This window comes from Sorex fumeus, unplaced genomic scaffold (genome assembly GCF_029834395.1).
Source record: "Sorex fumeus unplaced genomic scaffold, SorFum_2.1 ptg000048l, whole genome shotgun sequence".
Lineage (NCBI taxonomy): Eukaryota > Metazoa > Chordata > Mammalia > Eulipotyphla > Soricidae > Sorex > Sorex fumeus.
This window is the reverse complement of record NW_026606105.1, coordinates 7,332,362-7,344,184: the sequence shown is the minus strand read 5'-3', so window position 1 is coordinate 7,344,184 and position 11,823 is coordinate 7,332,362. Positions and strand designations below refer to the sequence as shown.

The following is an 11,823-nucleotide window of genomic DNA, read 5'->3' as shown; positions in this document are numbered from 1 at the left end:
GAAAGGGAAGAAGGGAGGGAGGGAAGACGGGAGGGAGGGATGAAGGGAGGGAGGAATGAAGGAAGGGAGGGATGAAGGAGGGAGAAAGCAAGAAAGCAAGCAAGCAAGAGAAAGAAAGAAAGAGAAAGAAAGAAAGAAAGAAAGAAAGAAAGAAAGAGAGAGAAAGAGAAAGACAGGGTGGGGGAGAAAGAATGCTTCCCCCGCACCCACCCACATCCCCAGACTGTTTTCTCACCCACCCTGCCGCTTGGAAGGGCTCAGAGAGGAGCCATGGCATCCGTTTGCCTTTTGTTTCTGGAAAAGCGCATCCTAGCACCTAGCACCGACTGGGGCTGAGGCGTCTGGCTTTTTCTCTCCAGACACTGTTATCAGAAGCAAACGTTCCTATCCTGTGTGCCGGGTCTGACTGAGCGTTTCTTTCGGGCAGGAAGGGGTAATAGGGCCGCGTGGGCAGTGCTCAGGAGCTACTCGGGGTGGGGCTGGGGCTCAGACCCAGGCCTCCTACACAGCACTCAGCCCTCGGGGCTATCCTGGCTCAGACATCATCTTATTGTCATTTGGGGGAGTGTTGTGGTGTTTTTTTCTTTTTTTAACCACACCTGACAGTGCTCAGGGGCTACTCCTGACTGCGTTCAGAGGTCACTCCTGGCAGTGCTTGGGGGACCCCACGTGGCACCGGGCATCCACCGGAGGAGGACAACATGCCAGACAAGCACCTTGTCCCGAGTACTCTCTGCTTCTTACTTCTTGGCTGTCCCATCAGTGGTCCCTCGGTTTTTCAAGCCCAGACACCATTGCACGACACCGGCTCCAGCGCTGTCCCCACAAGGGGACAAGGGGGAGGGGCCGGGCACTCCCGGCCGGCCGGTGCTGGAGTCTGGCCTTTGGCTGGGTGACAGCGTGGCCCGCGGGAAGTCGAGCGCGTCTCACCTGCGCCTGTCCCCAACGGCTGCGGCGGGGTCGGGGCCTTCCTTTCGCTTTCTTGGGCGCGACGGTCCCCAGGGCACAGGACTACAGTTCCCGCCGCGCCGGGAGGAGGAAGAGGCGCGGGCCGAGCGCGGGAGTCGCACCTGGCGGGCGCTGGCAGGTGAGCGCGCAGCGGGGTGGGGGGCTGCGGCCTCGCTTAGGGGCGCCTCTCTCCCGGCAGGACCGTGACGGGGGAAGGGGCGGGGGGGGGGGCTGGAGACTGTCCTGGGGGGGTGGGGTTGAGGCCTTGGAGGTCAGATTTCAGCTCGGGTGACCGAGACCAGGTCCCGGAAGTGAAAGAGCTTTTCTTTCATTGGAAAAGTCAGAGGGGGCCCCGAAGTGGGCGCCCGGGGTGGGTCGTGTAGCTGGTGGATCGGCTCACTCTGTCCATCCCGGGCTTCAGGGGGGCCTGGAGAACTGGGGGAGCCCTTGGGGAACTTGGGGTTGTACCGCTTGGGACTCCGGGGCTTTTCCATACCCGGTGATGAGGACCAGCATTTTTTCTAGGACTCTTGTTTTTTGGGGGTGTCCAGGGTAGGATTGGTTTGGGGGGAGTCACAGCCGTGCTCAGGGCTTACCCCTAGACTAAGGCAGAGTGGAGGCTGGAGAAGGGTGTCGATTCCAGTGGGCAAGTCTCCAAGCGGGAGGTAGGGTGCAAGGAACCCAACCAGGGCGCCCCAGGCAGTGGCAGAAGGCCCCAGGGACTGGCCCTGCTGAGAATATCTGCTGGGCTGTCATGTGGAAGGGCTCTTTGGCTGGTCTCCTGGGCACAGAGGGCGCAGGGCAGCAGGTGGAGACCCCAGGGGGGCCAAGTGCACGCCCAGCAGCCACAGTGCCTGTGGGGCTCAAAGACAACAGAGCAGAGGGGTGTGTGTGAGTGTGTGTGAGTGTGTGTGTGTGTGTGTGTGTGTGTGTGTGTGTGTGTGTGTGGAGTGGCCAGTGAGCTAGCACTGTAGGTAAAGCATTTGCCTTGCATGTATCCAACCCAATTTTGATCCTCAGCATCACATAACATAGCAGCCAGGAGTGATCCCTGAGCACAACCAGGTGACACCTGGATTTCCCCCTCAAAAAGTACAATACGGAGATAGCACAGCGGGTCGAGCGTTTGCCTTGCATACGGCTGACCCAGGTTCGATTCCCAGCATTCCATATGGTCCCCTGAGCACCACCAGGAGTAATTCCTGAGTGCTGAGCCAGGAGTAACCCCTGAGCATCGGCGGGTGTGACCCAAAAAGAAAAAAAAAGTACAATACGTAAAGTGTGTGTGTATACATACATATATATATATTAGACAATAGACTCCAGCAATGTAGATACATATATACAAAATATGTATATTTGGTTTTGGGGCGAAACCTTGCCTTGCTCAGGGATCACTCCTGGCAGTGCTCGGGACACCATACAGGATGCCAAGGAAGGAACCGGGGTCAGCCAATTGCAAGGCAAACGCCCTCCCCGCTTTCTTGGGCGCGACGGTCCCCAGGGCACAGGACTACAGTTTCCGCTGTGCTATCTCCGTATTGTACTTTTTGAGGGGGAAATCCATCCTTTATCTTTTCTTTGGTTTGAGGCTTTCCCCGCAGTTCTCCTGGAGGTGCTCAGGTAGCGGACCCGGGTCTCCTGCACGCAAAGCCTGTGCTCAGCCCTTTGAGCTGTCTCTGGCCCACACCTGACAATTATTATTATTATTATTATTATTATTATTTTGCTTTTTGGATCACACCTGGGGATGCACAGGGGTTACTCCTGGCTCTGCACTTAGGAGTTACTCCTGGCAGTGCTCAGGGGACCATATGGGATGCTGGGAATCGAACCCGGGTCGGCCACATGCAAGGCAAACGCCCTACCCGCTGTGCTATCTCTCCAGCCCACCTGACAATTTTTAAAAAGACATCTCCTTTATTTATTTATTTTTTGATTTTTGGGTTGCACCCTGTGATGCTCAGGGGTTACTCCAGGCTCTGCACTCAGGAATGACTACTGGCGGTGCCGGGAGCACTGTATGGGATGCTGGGGATTGAACTCGGATCAGCCACGTGCAAGGCAAACGCCCTCCCTGCTGTGCTATCTATCGCTCCGGCCTCACGCACCTGACAGTCTTGCCCCTGCACTGGCTGCTGGGGGCCTGAGCATTCAGTCTCCCCACACCCGCTCTGGAGATGCACGGGAGCTAGACATGAGTCCGCTGACGAAAGGCAGGTCTGCACAATGGTGGGAGTTTCCTGTGATACCCCACTTCGCGGGCACACGTGGTCTCCCTGACTAGGGTTTCCATCCTGGCATCATCTCAGTGCTGACCACACACAGGGCCAGGCAGTGGATGGTGGGAGAAACTTTCAGTGTGTCCCCCCCCCAACACGCGTGTGGGTCCCCCGTGGGCAGGCGTGCTCTGACGATCACGTGGGCATCTCCTGCTGACTCAATGGGTCCTTCCTTTTCTTCAGAGCTCAGAGCCAGCGAGCAGAGCCATGCAGTTCCCCGGCCTCGGCAGGTCCGTGGACGAGAACTTCGACTTCCTGTTCAAGGTCATTCTCATCGGGGACTCCAATGTGGGCAAGACATGTGTGGTGCAGCACTTCACCTCTGGGGTCTACAGCGAGGCGCAGCAGAACACCATCGGCGTGGACTTCACTGTGCGCTCCCTGGAGATCGACGGCAAGAAAGTGAAGGTTGGGGGAGCTGGGGCCGGGGTGTCCTCAAGCAGATACAAGTGTCTCGGGAAGTAATGGTGTAAAGAGAAAACAGGAACCTCTTAAAGTATCAGGCCCCCCTCCCATCCCCAGGTCCTGGGAGCCTTTAAAATCTAGGCATCGAGGATGGAGCTAAGCATGAAAGAAACCATCACTCCATCTCACCATTTAAAGGGCAGGTGTGCTGGAGCGATAGCATAGCGGGTAGGGCGTTTGCCTTGCACGCGGCTGACCCTGGTTCGATTCCCAACATCCCACATGGTCCCCCGAGCACCACCAGGAGTGATTCCTGAGTGCATGAGCCAGGAGTAACCCCTGTGCATCGCCGGGTGTGACCCAAAAAGCAAAAATAAATAAATAAATAAATAAATAAAGGGCAGGTGTGTCCATTTCTCTACCGGAAGGTCAAATTCCTACACACGCAGATACCATGTACAAAGTGCACAGAGCTAGTCACAACACAGGACTGGGCAAGTGACCTTTTTGTCTTCTTTGTTCTTCTTTCGGTTGTTTGGTTTTGGTTTAGGGCTAGATGATGATGCTCAGGGATCACTCCTGGCAGGGTTCAGGGCTTCTGTACGCAGTGTCGGGGATCAAATCTGGTCCAATCCCCAGCACTGCCAGGAATAACCTCTTGAGCACAGAGCTAGGAGTAAAACCAGCTGGATGTGGACAAAAAGTCCACAATCTGGGGCTGGAGCAATAGCACAGCGGGTAGGGCGTTTGCCTTGCACGCGGCCGACCCGGGTTCAATTCCCAGCATCCCAAATGGTCCCCTGAGCACCGCCAGGGGTAATTCCTGAGCGCAGAGCCAGGAGTAACCCCTGTGCATTGCCAGGTGTGACCCAAAAAGCAAAAAACAAACAAAAATCCACAATCTTCATGTTAGAGGGATAGCGTTACCTGCTTCCCTGAGCATCTGGGAGCAACTTTGAGCACCCAGCTAGGACAATCCTTAAATTCACTGGGTGTGGCCCAAAATGAAAAAGATTTAAAAAAAAAAAAAGCAAAAGACACCAAAGCTCAGGACAATAGTTTCATCACCGCAGCAAGTGCACCTCTGGTGGTGACCCTGAAGCTTGGGGTAAAGGTAAGGTAAAGGTAAAGGCCCTCCCGTTGATCATAGATTTGCTCGAGCGGGCCCAGTAACGTCTCCATTGGAGACTTTATTGTTACTGTGTCTGGCATATCAAATACTCTCGGTAGCTTGCCGGGCTCTCCGAGAGGGGTGGAGGAATCGAACTCGGGTCGGCCATGTTGGCCTCTTGTAAGGCGAACGCCCTACCCGCTGTGCTATCGGAGTAACAGAAAAAAATAAGCCCTGGCAGCACCCAGATCATTGACTCAATATTCTGGAAAGGAGGCCCAGAGAGCTGCCCTATTTATTTATTTTGGAGCCACACTGTGCAGTACTCAGGGGTTACTCCTGGCTCCAGACTCAGGAATCACTTCTGACGGGGTTCAGGACACCATAGGGAGTGCCGGGGATTGAATCTGTATCAGCCACGTGCAAGGCAACTGCCTTCCGGTTGTACCATCTCTCCAGCCCTAAAACTGCCTTTTGTTATTTACTTATTTTTTGCTTTTGGGGTCACACCCAGAGATGCACAGGGGTTACTCCTGGCTTTGTACTCAGAAATTACTCCTGGCGGTGCGCAGGGGACCATATGGGATGCTGGGAATTGAACCCGGGTCTACCGCGTGCAAGGCAAACGCTCTTCTTTCTGTACTATCGCCCCAGCCCCAACTGCCTTTTTTTTTTCACTTCACTTAATCACTTAACTTCCCGTTAGTCGTCGATTTGCTCGAGCGGGCGCCAGTAACGTCTCCATTTGTCCCTGTCGCGTGCTAGTGTAGCCCAATGGCATCTCTTCGCTCCGGGAACATGGAGGGCCTCAAACCGATCGTTCATGACCTTGACAAAGAAGTCTGACCATCTGGTAGGTGGGCGGCCACGCGGTCTCTTGACATCCCGTGGAATCCAATCAGTAACAGCTCTAGTCCAACGGTCGTCTTTAAATCTCATTACGTGACCAGCCCATCTGATTTTCGACACCTTGGCAAATGAGACAGCGTCCCTGATCCTTGATCGTCGACGGATGTCAGAACTCCGGATTCGCTCTCTCATTTGAGTGAAACGTGATATTCCAAGCATAGCTCTTTCTATTCTTCTTTGGGAGACCTGAATAGCGTTCTCATCTTGTTTGCGTAGGGCCCAGGTCTCTGAGGCATATGTTAATGCAGGAAGAACAGTGGAATCAAAGAGATGTGCCCGGAGCCGGAGGTTCTTCGTCCTCTTAGCTATTTCTTCGACGTTCTTGAAGGCGTTCCAAGCCGCTCTCTTCCTCCTGCGCAGCTCGGGTGCCAGGTCATTTGTCATGTTGACCTCTCGACCTAGGTACACATAGCTGTTGCATTCGGAGATGGTCGTTCCATTGAGAGCGAATGGGGCGTCAGGAACGAGGCTTTTTCTCATAAACATTGTCTTCGTAAGATTCAGCTGTAGTCCTACCTTTCCACACTCACGGTCAAAGTCGGCCAGCATTTGTGCCGCTTGGCTGATGTTTGGTGTTATTAAAACAATGTCATCAGCAAAGCGGAGGTGGTGTAGTTGCCGACCATCTATCTTCACTCCCATTCCTTCCCATTCCAGTCGTCGCATGATGTTCTCGAGGGTGGCACTGAAGAGTTTTGGTGAAATGGTAACTACAACTGGTCTCATTCACCTGACCCCTTTTTTTTTTAATTTAATTTTTTTTTTTTTTGCTTTTTGGGTCACACCCGGGGTTACTCCTGGCTCTGTGCTCAGGAATTACCCCTGGCAGTGCTTAGGGGACCATACAGGATGCTGGGAATCAAACCCGGGTCAGTCACGTGCAAGGCAAATGCCCTACTCGCTGTACTATTGCTCCAGCCCCAATATTTTTGATTTTTTTGATCCACCCCCAGTGGTACTCAGGAATCACTCCCGGAGGTGTTTCCGGACCTCTATGGGATGCCAGGGATCGAACCCAGATTGGTCAGGAGCAGGCAAGCGCCCTCCCTGCAGTCCTATGGCTCCAGGAAACGGTCTTTTTTCAGATGAGTGCAGGGAACTGTGTCAGGCGGGCTGCCCCCAACTCCCTCCACTCCTACCCTCCTCCAGATGCAGGTATGGGACACGGCGGGCCAGGAGCGCTTCCGGACCATCACACAGAGCTACTACCGCAGCGCGCACGCGGCCATCATCGCCTACGACCTCACGCGGCGCTCCACGTTCGAGTCTGTTCCGCACTGGATTCACGAGGTGGAGAAGTATGGAGCGGCCAACCTGGTCATCATGCTGATGGGTGGGTATGGGGGCCTTGAGGCTGCGCACGACCCTGCCAGCCCCCTCTACTGATGCTCAGCTTTCTGGGACGCGCGTGGCGGTGGCTGGGACGCGGCTAGAGCGGGCGAGTCCATACCTGGCCTGTGCAGAGGCCTTGAGTTCAATCCCCAGCACCCTCAGGGTCCCCAGAGCAATGTGGGGTGCATGCCTGGTGTTCCCCCTGCCTCTCCCCCCCCACATACACGGCAAAGGAACAAGCAGGGCTGAGGTTGGAAGGGAGTTCAGCGGTAGAGTCCAGGCCAAGAATGGATGAGATGCTAGTCTGATCCCTGGGCTTAAAAGGGCTCCTGCCCCCAGCCCCAGAAAGCACAGCGGGAGACAGCACCTTGCTACAGGTCTGGCCCAGAAAGTACCATCAGAGTCACTAACTCATGGGACATGAGGCATGGGGTGTGAATTGGTTAAGGAAAAAAAAAAAAAAAACCTCTGGAGGCTGAAGACAGTATAAGAAGTAAAGCCCTTGCCTTGCATGTGGCCGACCGGGTCCCATCGCCAGCACCACATGGTCCCCTGAAACCACCAGGAATGCACCCTGGGACCCCTGGGACCAAGCAGGACGGGCCCTGAGCATTGCCACGTGTGGGCACAACAACCCCTCCCACACACAAATACACAAAAGGACCCCCAAGCCAGTCCCGACAAGGGGTGACAGGAGCAGAGAGGCGTGCAGCGGGTTCAGCTGCGGTGTCATCTGGCAAAGTGCCAGCCCTTTCCGGCCACTCCTGTTGCTTCAGTTGTGCAAGCAGAGCTTCCTTTTCCTCCTCGGTGCTTGGCTCTCAGCCACGGGGCTGCTTCCTCTGGGCAGGCTGTTTCCACCCCGCTACCCCGAGTGGTCTGAAGGCCAGAGGCGTCCACTGCACTTAGCAGAGCGCAGGACCACTCAGATTCCTCGATTGAAAAGAATCCAGTGGGCGGGGCCTCGGGCTAGCATGCTGCCCACCCCACAGAGGGTTCCCCGAGCACTGCCAGGGGTCACTCCTAAGTACAGAGCCAAATCCCACCCCCACCCCACATAAAAAAAAATTTAATGAGGGCAGGTGAGATCCTTCTGCTGTGACTCTGGGTTCAAACCCCTGAGCGCAGAGCCAGGAGTAGCCCCCTAAACACTGCCAGGTGCCCCCCCCTGCAAAAATCAAAAATATTTAATGAGATAATGAGCACTTACTCATGGCACATAAGATGTGCACTGGAAGGGCCAGCCAGAGTCATAGCACAGGGGGAGGGCACTTGACTTATCGCAGCTGACCTGGGTTCGATCCCCAGCACCACATATGGTCTCCAAGCCCCACCAGGAGTGATCCTTGAGCACAGAACCAGGAGTAAGCCCTGAGTATCACCAGGTGTCATCCAAACTTCCAATGCCCGTTCCCCCCCTCCCGCCCCGAAAAGGAGATGGATTTTTTTAAAGTTTTACTAGTGAAACACTATGAGGTACAGCTGTAGACTTACAAATTTTTGTGCTTGGATTTCAATTATACAATGATCGAGTACCCATCCCTCCAATGATGCCCATTCTCCACCACCACTGATCCCAGTATCCCTCCCAACCCCCACCCCACCCCGCCTCTGTGGCAGGGCATTCCCTTTTGTTCTCTCTCTCCTTTTGGGTGCTGTGGTTTGCAAAAGAGGCATTGAGTGGCAATCATGTTCGGTCTATAGTCTACTTTCAGCACGCATCTCCCATCCTGGGCGGATCTTCCCAACACCCTTTACTCGGTGCTCCCCTATCTGAGCTGCTTCTCCCCTAGCGTGTGCGGCTGGCTTCCAAGCCATGGAGTGAACCTCCTGGTACTTAACTCGGCTATTCTTGGGTGTTAGTCCCCTATTTTGTTACTTTATGTTCCCCAGATGAATGCAATCTTTCTATGTCTATCCCTTTCTTTCTGACTCATTTCGCTTAGCATGATACTTTCCATGTAGTACCACTTGTACGTGAATTTCATGACTTCATCTTTTCTAAGAGCTACATAGTACTCCATTGTGTAGATGTACCAAAGTTTCTTTAACCAGTCATCTGTTCTTGGGCATTCAGGTTTCTTCCAGTTTCTGGCTATTGTAAAGAGTGCTGCAATGAACAAACAAGTGCAGATGTCACTTCGACTACACATTTTTGCCTCTCTGGGATATATTCCCAGGAGTGGTATTGCTGGGTCAAATGGGAGCTCAATTTCTAATTTTTTGAGAATCGTCCATATTGTTTTCCAAAAGGGCTGACCCAGTCGATATTCTCACCATCAGTGAAGGAGGGTCGAAAAAGAGAGGGATTTGATTCTGCTGCAAGACCCTTCTTGCGGCTGGGGTTGGCACACCAAGGCTGGTGCTGGGGAGGGGGCTGATCCCGGCAGCAGGGTTCCATTTGCCTCCTGCAACTCTGGAAGATTCTCTCCAGCCACATGGCACTTTCCCGTTTGACTCTGACCCCAGCCATTGCCCTTGATTTTGTCCCTTTCCCAGCCATCAGCCCGTTGTGGCCACCAGGGGGCGCGCGTGCACTCAGCTGCAGTGCTCAAGCATGGAGGTCCTGACCCTTGCTGGGAGTTTCGCCCCTTAGTTGGGCCACACTCCTGACTGCAGTGCTCCTTGAGTGGAGGGGCTCACTGGCGGCTTCCCCCTGCAGTGGCTGTGTCCACACACACCTGGCTGCATGCAGCTGGATTTGCGGGGATGCCAGAGACACCCACGTGTGCTGGAATGTGAGCTGCAAAGCTGGGCCGGGGAAGGAGAGGAGGAAGGATGGAGGACTGAGTCTCCTATGCCCATAAAAAGCCAGACCTAACCCGAGTGGGAGCAGAGGCGGGAGAGACACTGCAGGGTCAAGGCACCTGCCCTGCATGTGACCTTCACGTGACCCTGGCTGGATGCCTCAGCCCCATCAAGAGTGGTCCCTGAATGGTCAGAGTAAGCCCCGGGCACTGTTGAATTCGCTCATATTACATACACACACCTATACATGTATACACACATGCACATATTCACATGCATACTCACATATATACCCATGCATATCCACATTCCAGCATACACATGCATGCACACACACACACGTGCAGCTGGTGAGCTCTGAGTGATGTCTGTGGGTCATGTCAGGGGTGATTTTCTGGTTTTGGTCTTGTGCCGTGGTTAGAGGTGGCCATGGGGGAACTGGGTAGTTCGTAGAATCTGTGTATTTGCAACTTCCTGCAAATGGATCCTGGTTTCCATTCAACCGTGTCAAGTTCTTCCTGGGAGGGGAGTTAAGGGGGAGCTGGCGAGACAGAGGTGGGCTAAAAAGGCCCCTAACGGACAATAGTGAAAACCAGGTGGAGGAACCGGCCCAGCCTGGCTTCATTACCTGGTTTCCTTGTCAACAGGGGCAAGAAATCCCGTGTCCCAGGCGGCTTTCTCTTTGGATTCCTGCCTTGGGAAATCCTAGTCCGCTGTGGGGATGGAGGTGCAGAGATGGGACGCTCCCCCCTCGGCCAGCCCCCTCGGTCGGTCATGGGCTCTCTGGGGAACTGCGAATGTTCCATGTGTTGCAGAGACAGTGATCACAGACACTGTTAGTCGCTGAGGGGATGCACCACATCTGCACAGTTTACTGCCTATAGATTCTTGATTAAGAAAAAAAAATCCTGGGGCTGGAGACAAAATACAGGGATAGGTAAGACACAGGCGTTGCATGCAGCTGACACCAACTTGATCCCCGGCATCACATATGGTCCCCGAGCACTGCCGGGAGTGATCCCCAAGCACAGAGCCAGGAGTCAGCCCTGAGCACCACCAGGTCTTAAGAGCAGAGACTTGTCGCACCACTAAAACACGCCCCTCTGGGCTCGCTCTTCCAGCCCGTGTTCTCGAGCACGGATGTCGCTGGCCTGTCCCCAGTGTGGACCAGCCCGTGTTCTCTCTTGAACGCACACGTCTCCCACTGGGTTTCAGTAAAAGCTTGCTTCACTTAAGAAAGCAGAGACAAGCACACACGCCTCTGGCCGCCCCTTGAGTTGGCAGAGTGGGTAGAAGATGCGCTCCACAGCGCCCCCTTTTGTGCTACCCACGACGGTGTTTCTGAGTTTTGTGCGCGAGGACACACATGTCCTTTGTGCTGCGGTGACGGTGATGGGGTGTGTGCTTCTGGCAGGGGGGCTGGCACTGTCCCAGGGATCAAACTCCAGGCCTGGAGCTTGAAAGGCCAGAGTGCCACGGCCTCACCCTAAGATCCTTAACGTCTGTTTAGAATAAAAACAAACTGGAGTAAGCGGCTCACTGGCCTCCTGGCTTCTCCCTCCCAGGGACCAAATCTGACCTGTGGGAGAAGCGGAATGTGCTGTTCGAGGAAGCCTGCACGCTGGCCGAGAAGCACGGTCTCCTGGCGGCGCTCGAGACCTCGGCCAAGGAGTCCCGAAACATCAACGAGGTCTTCCTGCTCATGGCCAAGGAGCTGATCGCCCGCAACAGCCTGCCCGTGTGCGGGGACAGCGCCCCGGGCAGCCTCCCCCACTCCACGACCATCGTGCTGGCCCCGGGCTCCCAGGGCACGAATGACAAGAGCCAGTGTACCTGCTGAGTGCGCTCCTCCTGGGCTGTCGGGGTCTACCGAGTACCCAGTGTCTGCCGAGTACCCCAGTGTCTGTAGTGTCTGTGTCTATAGATTACCCAATCTGTTGAGTACCCAATGTCTGCAGAGTACCCTGGTGTCTACAGAGTACCCAGTGTCTGCAGAGTATCCCAGTATTTTGCAGAGCACCCCGGTGTCTGCAGAGTACCCCGGTGTCTTGCAGAGTATCCAGAGTCTGCAGAGTATCCCAGTGTCTTGCA

The 11,823-nt window shown here is 54.7% G+C and overlaps 1 protein-coding gene across 1 annotated transcript; it reads left to right on the top strand.

Moving 5' to 3' along the window:
- Nucleotides 1-982: 982 nt before the first annotated feature.
- Nucleotides 983-11,582, top strand: RAB19 (RAB19, member RAS oncogene family). Its single transcript, XM_056124086.1, has 4 exons — nt 983-1,087; nt 3,414-3,638; nt 6,805-6,988; nt 11,298-11,582. Exons 2-4 carry the CDS (start codon nt 3,438-3,440, stop codon nt 11,570-11,572), a joined length of 660 nt encoding a protein of 219 aa, XP_055980061.1. The 5' UTR covers nt 983-1,087; nt 3,414-3,437; the 3' UTR covers nt 11,573-11,582.
- Nucleotides 11,583-11,823: the final 241 nt, after the last annotated feature.

Excerpts from the sequence above, each read along its gene's own strand:
- RAB19 (XM_056124086.1), top strand. The coding sequence starts at position 3,438 with ATGCAGTTCCCCGGCCTCGGCAGGTCCGTGGACGAGAACTTCGACTTC. Across the intron at positions 3,639-6,804 it reads TCGACGGCAAGAAAGTGAAG|ATGCAGGTATGGGACACGGC; the intron begins GTTGGGGGAGCT and ends ACCCTCCTCCAG. Across the intron at positions 6,989-11,297 it reads CCTGGTCATCATGCTGATGG|GGACCAAATCTGACCTGTGG; the intron begins GTGGGTATGGGG and ends TCTCCCTCCCAG.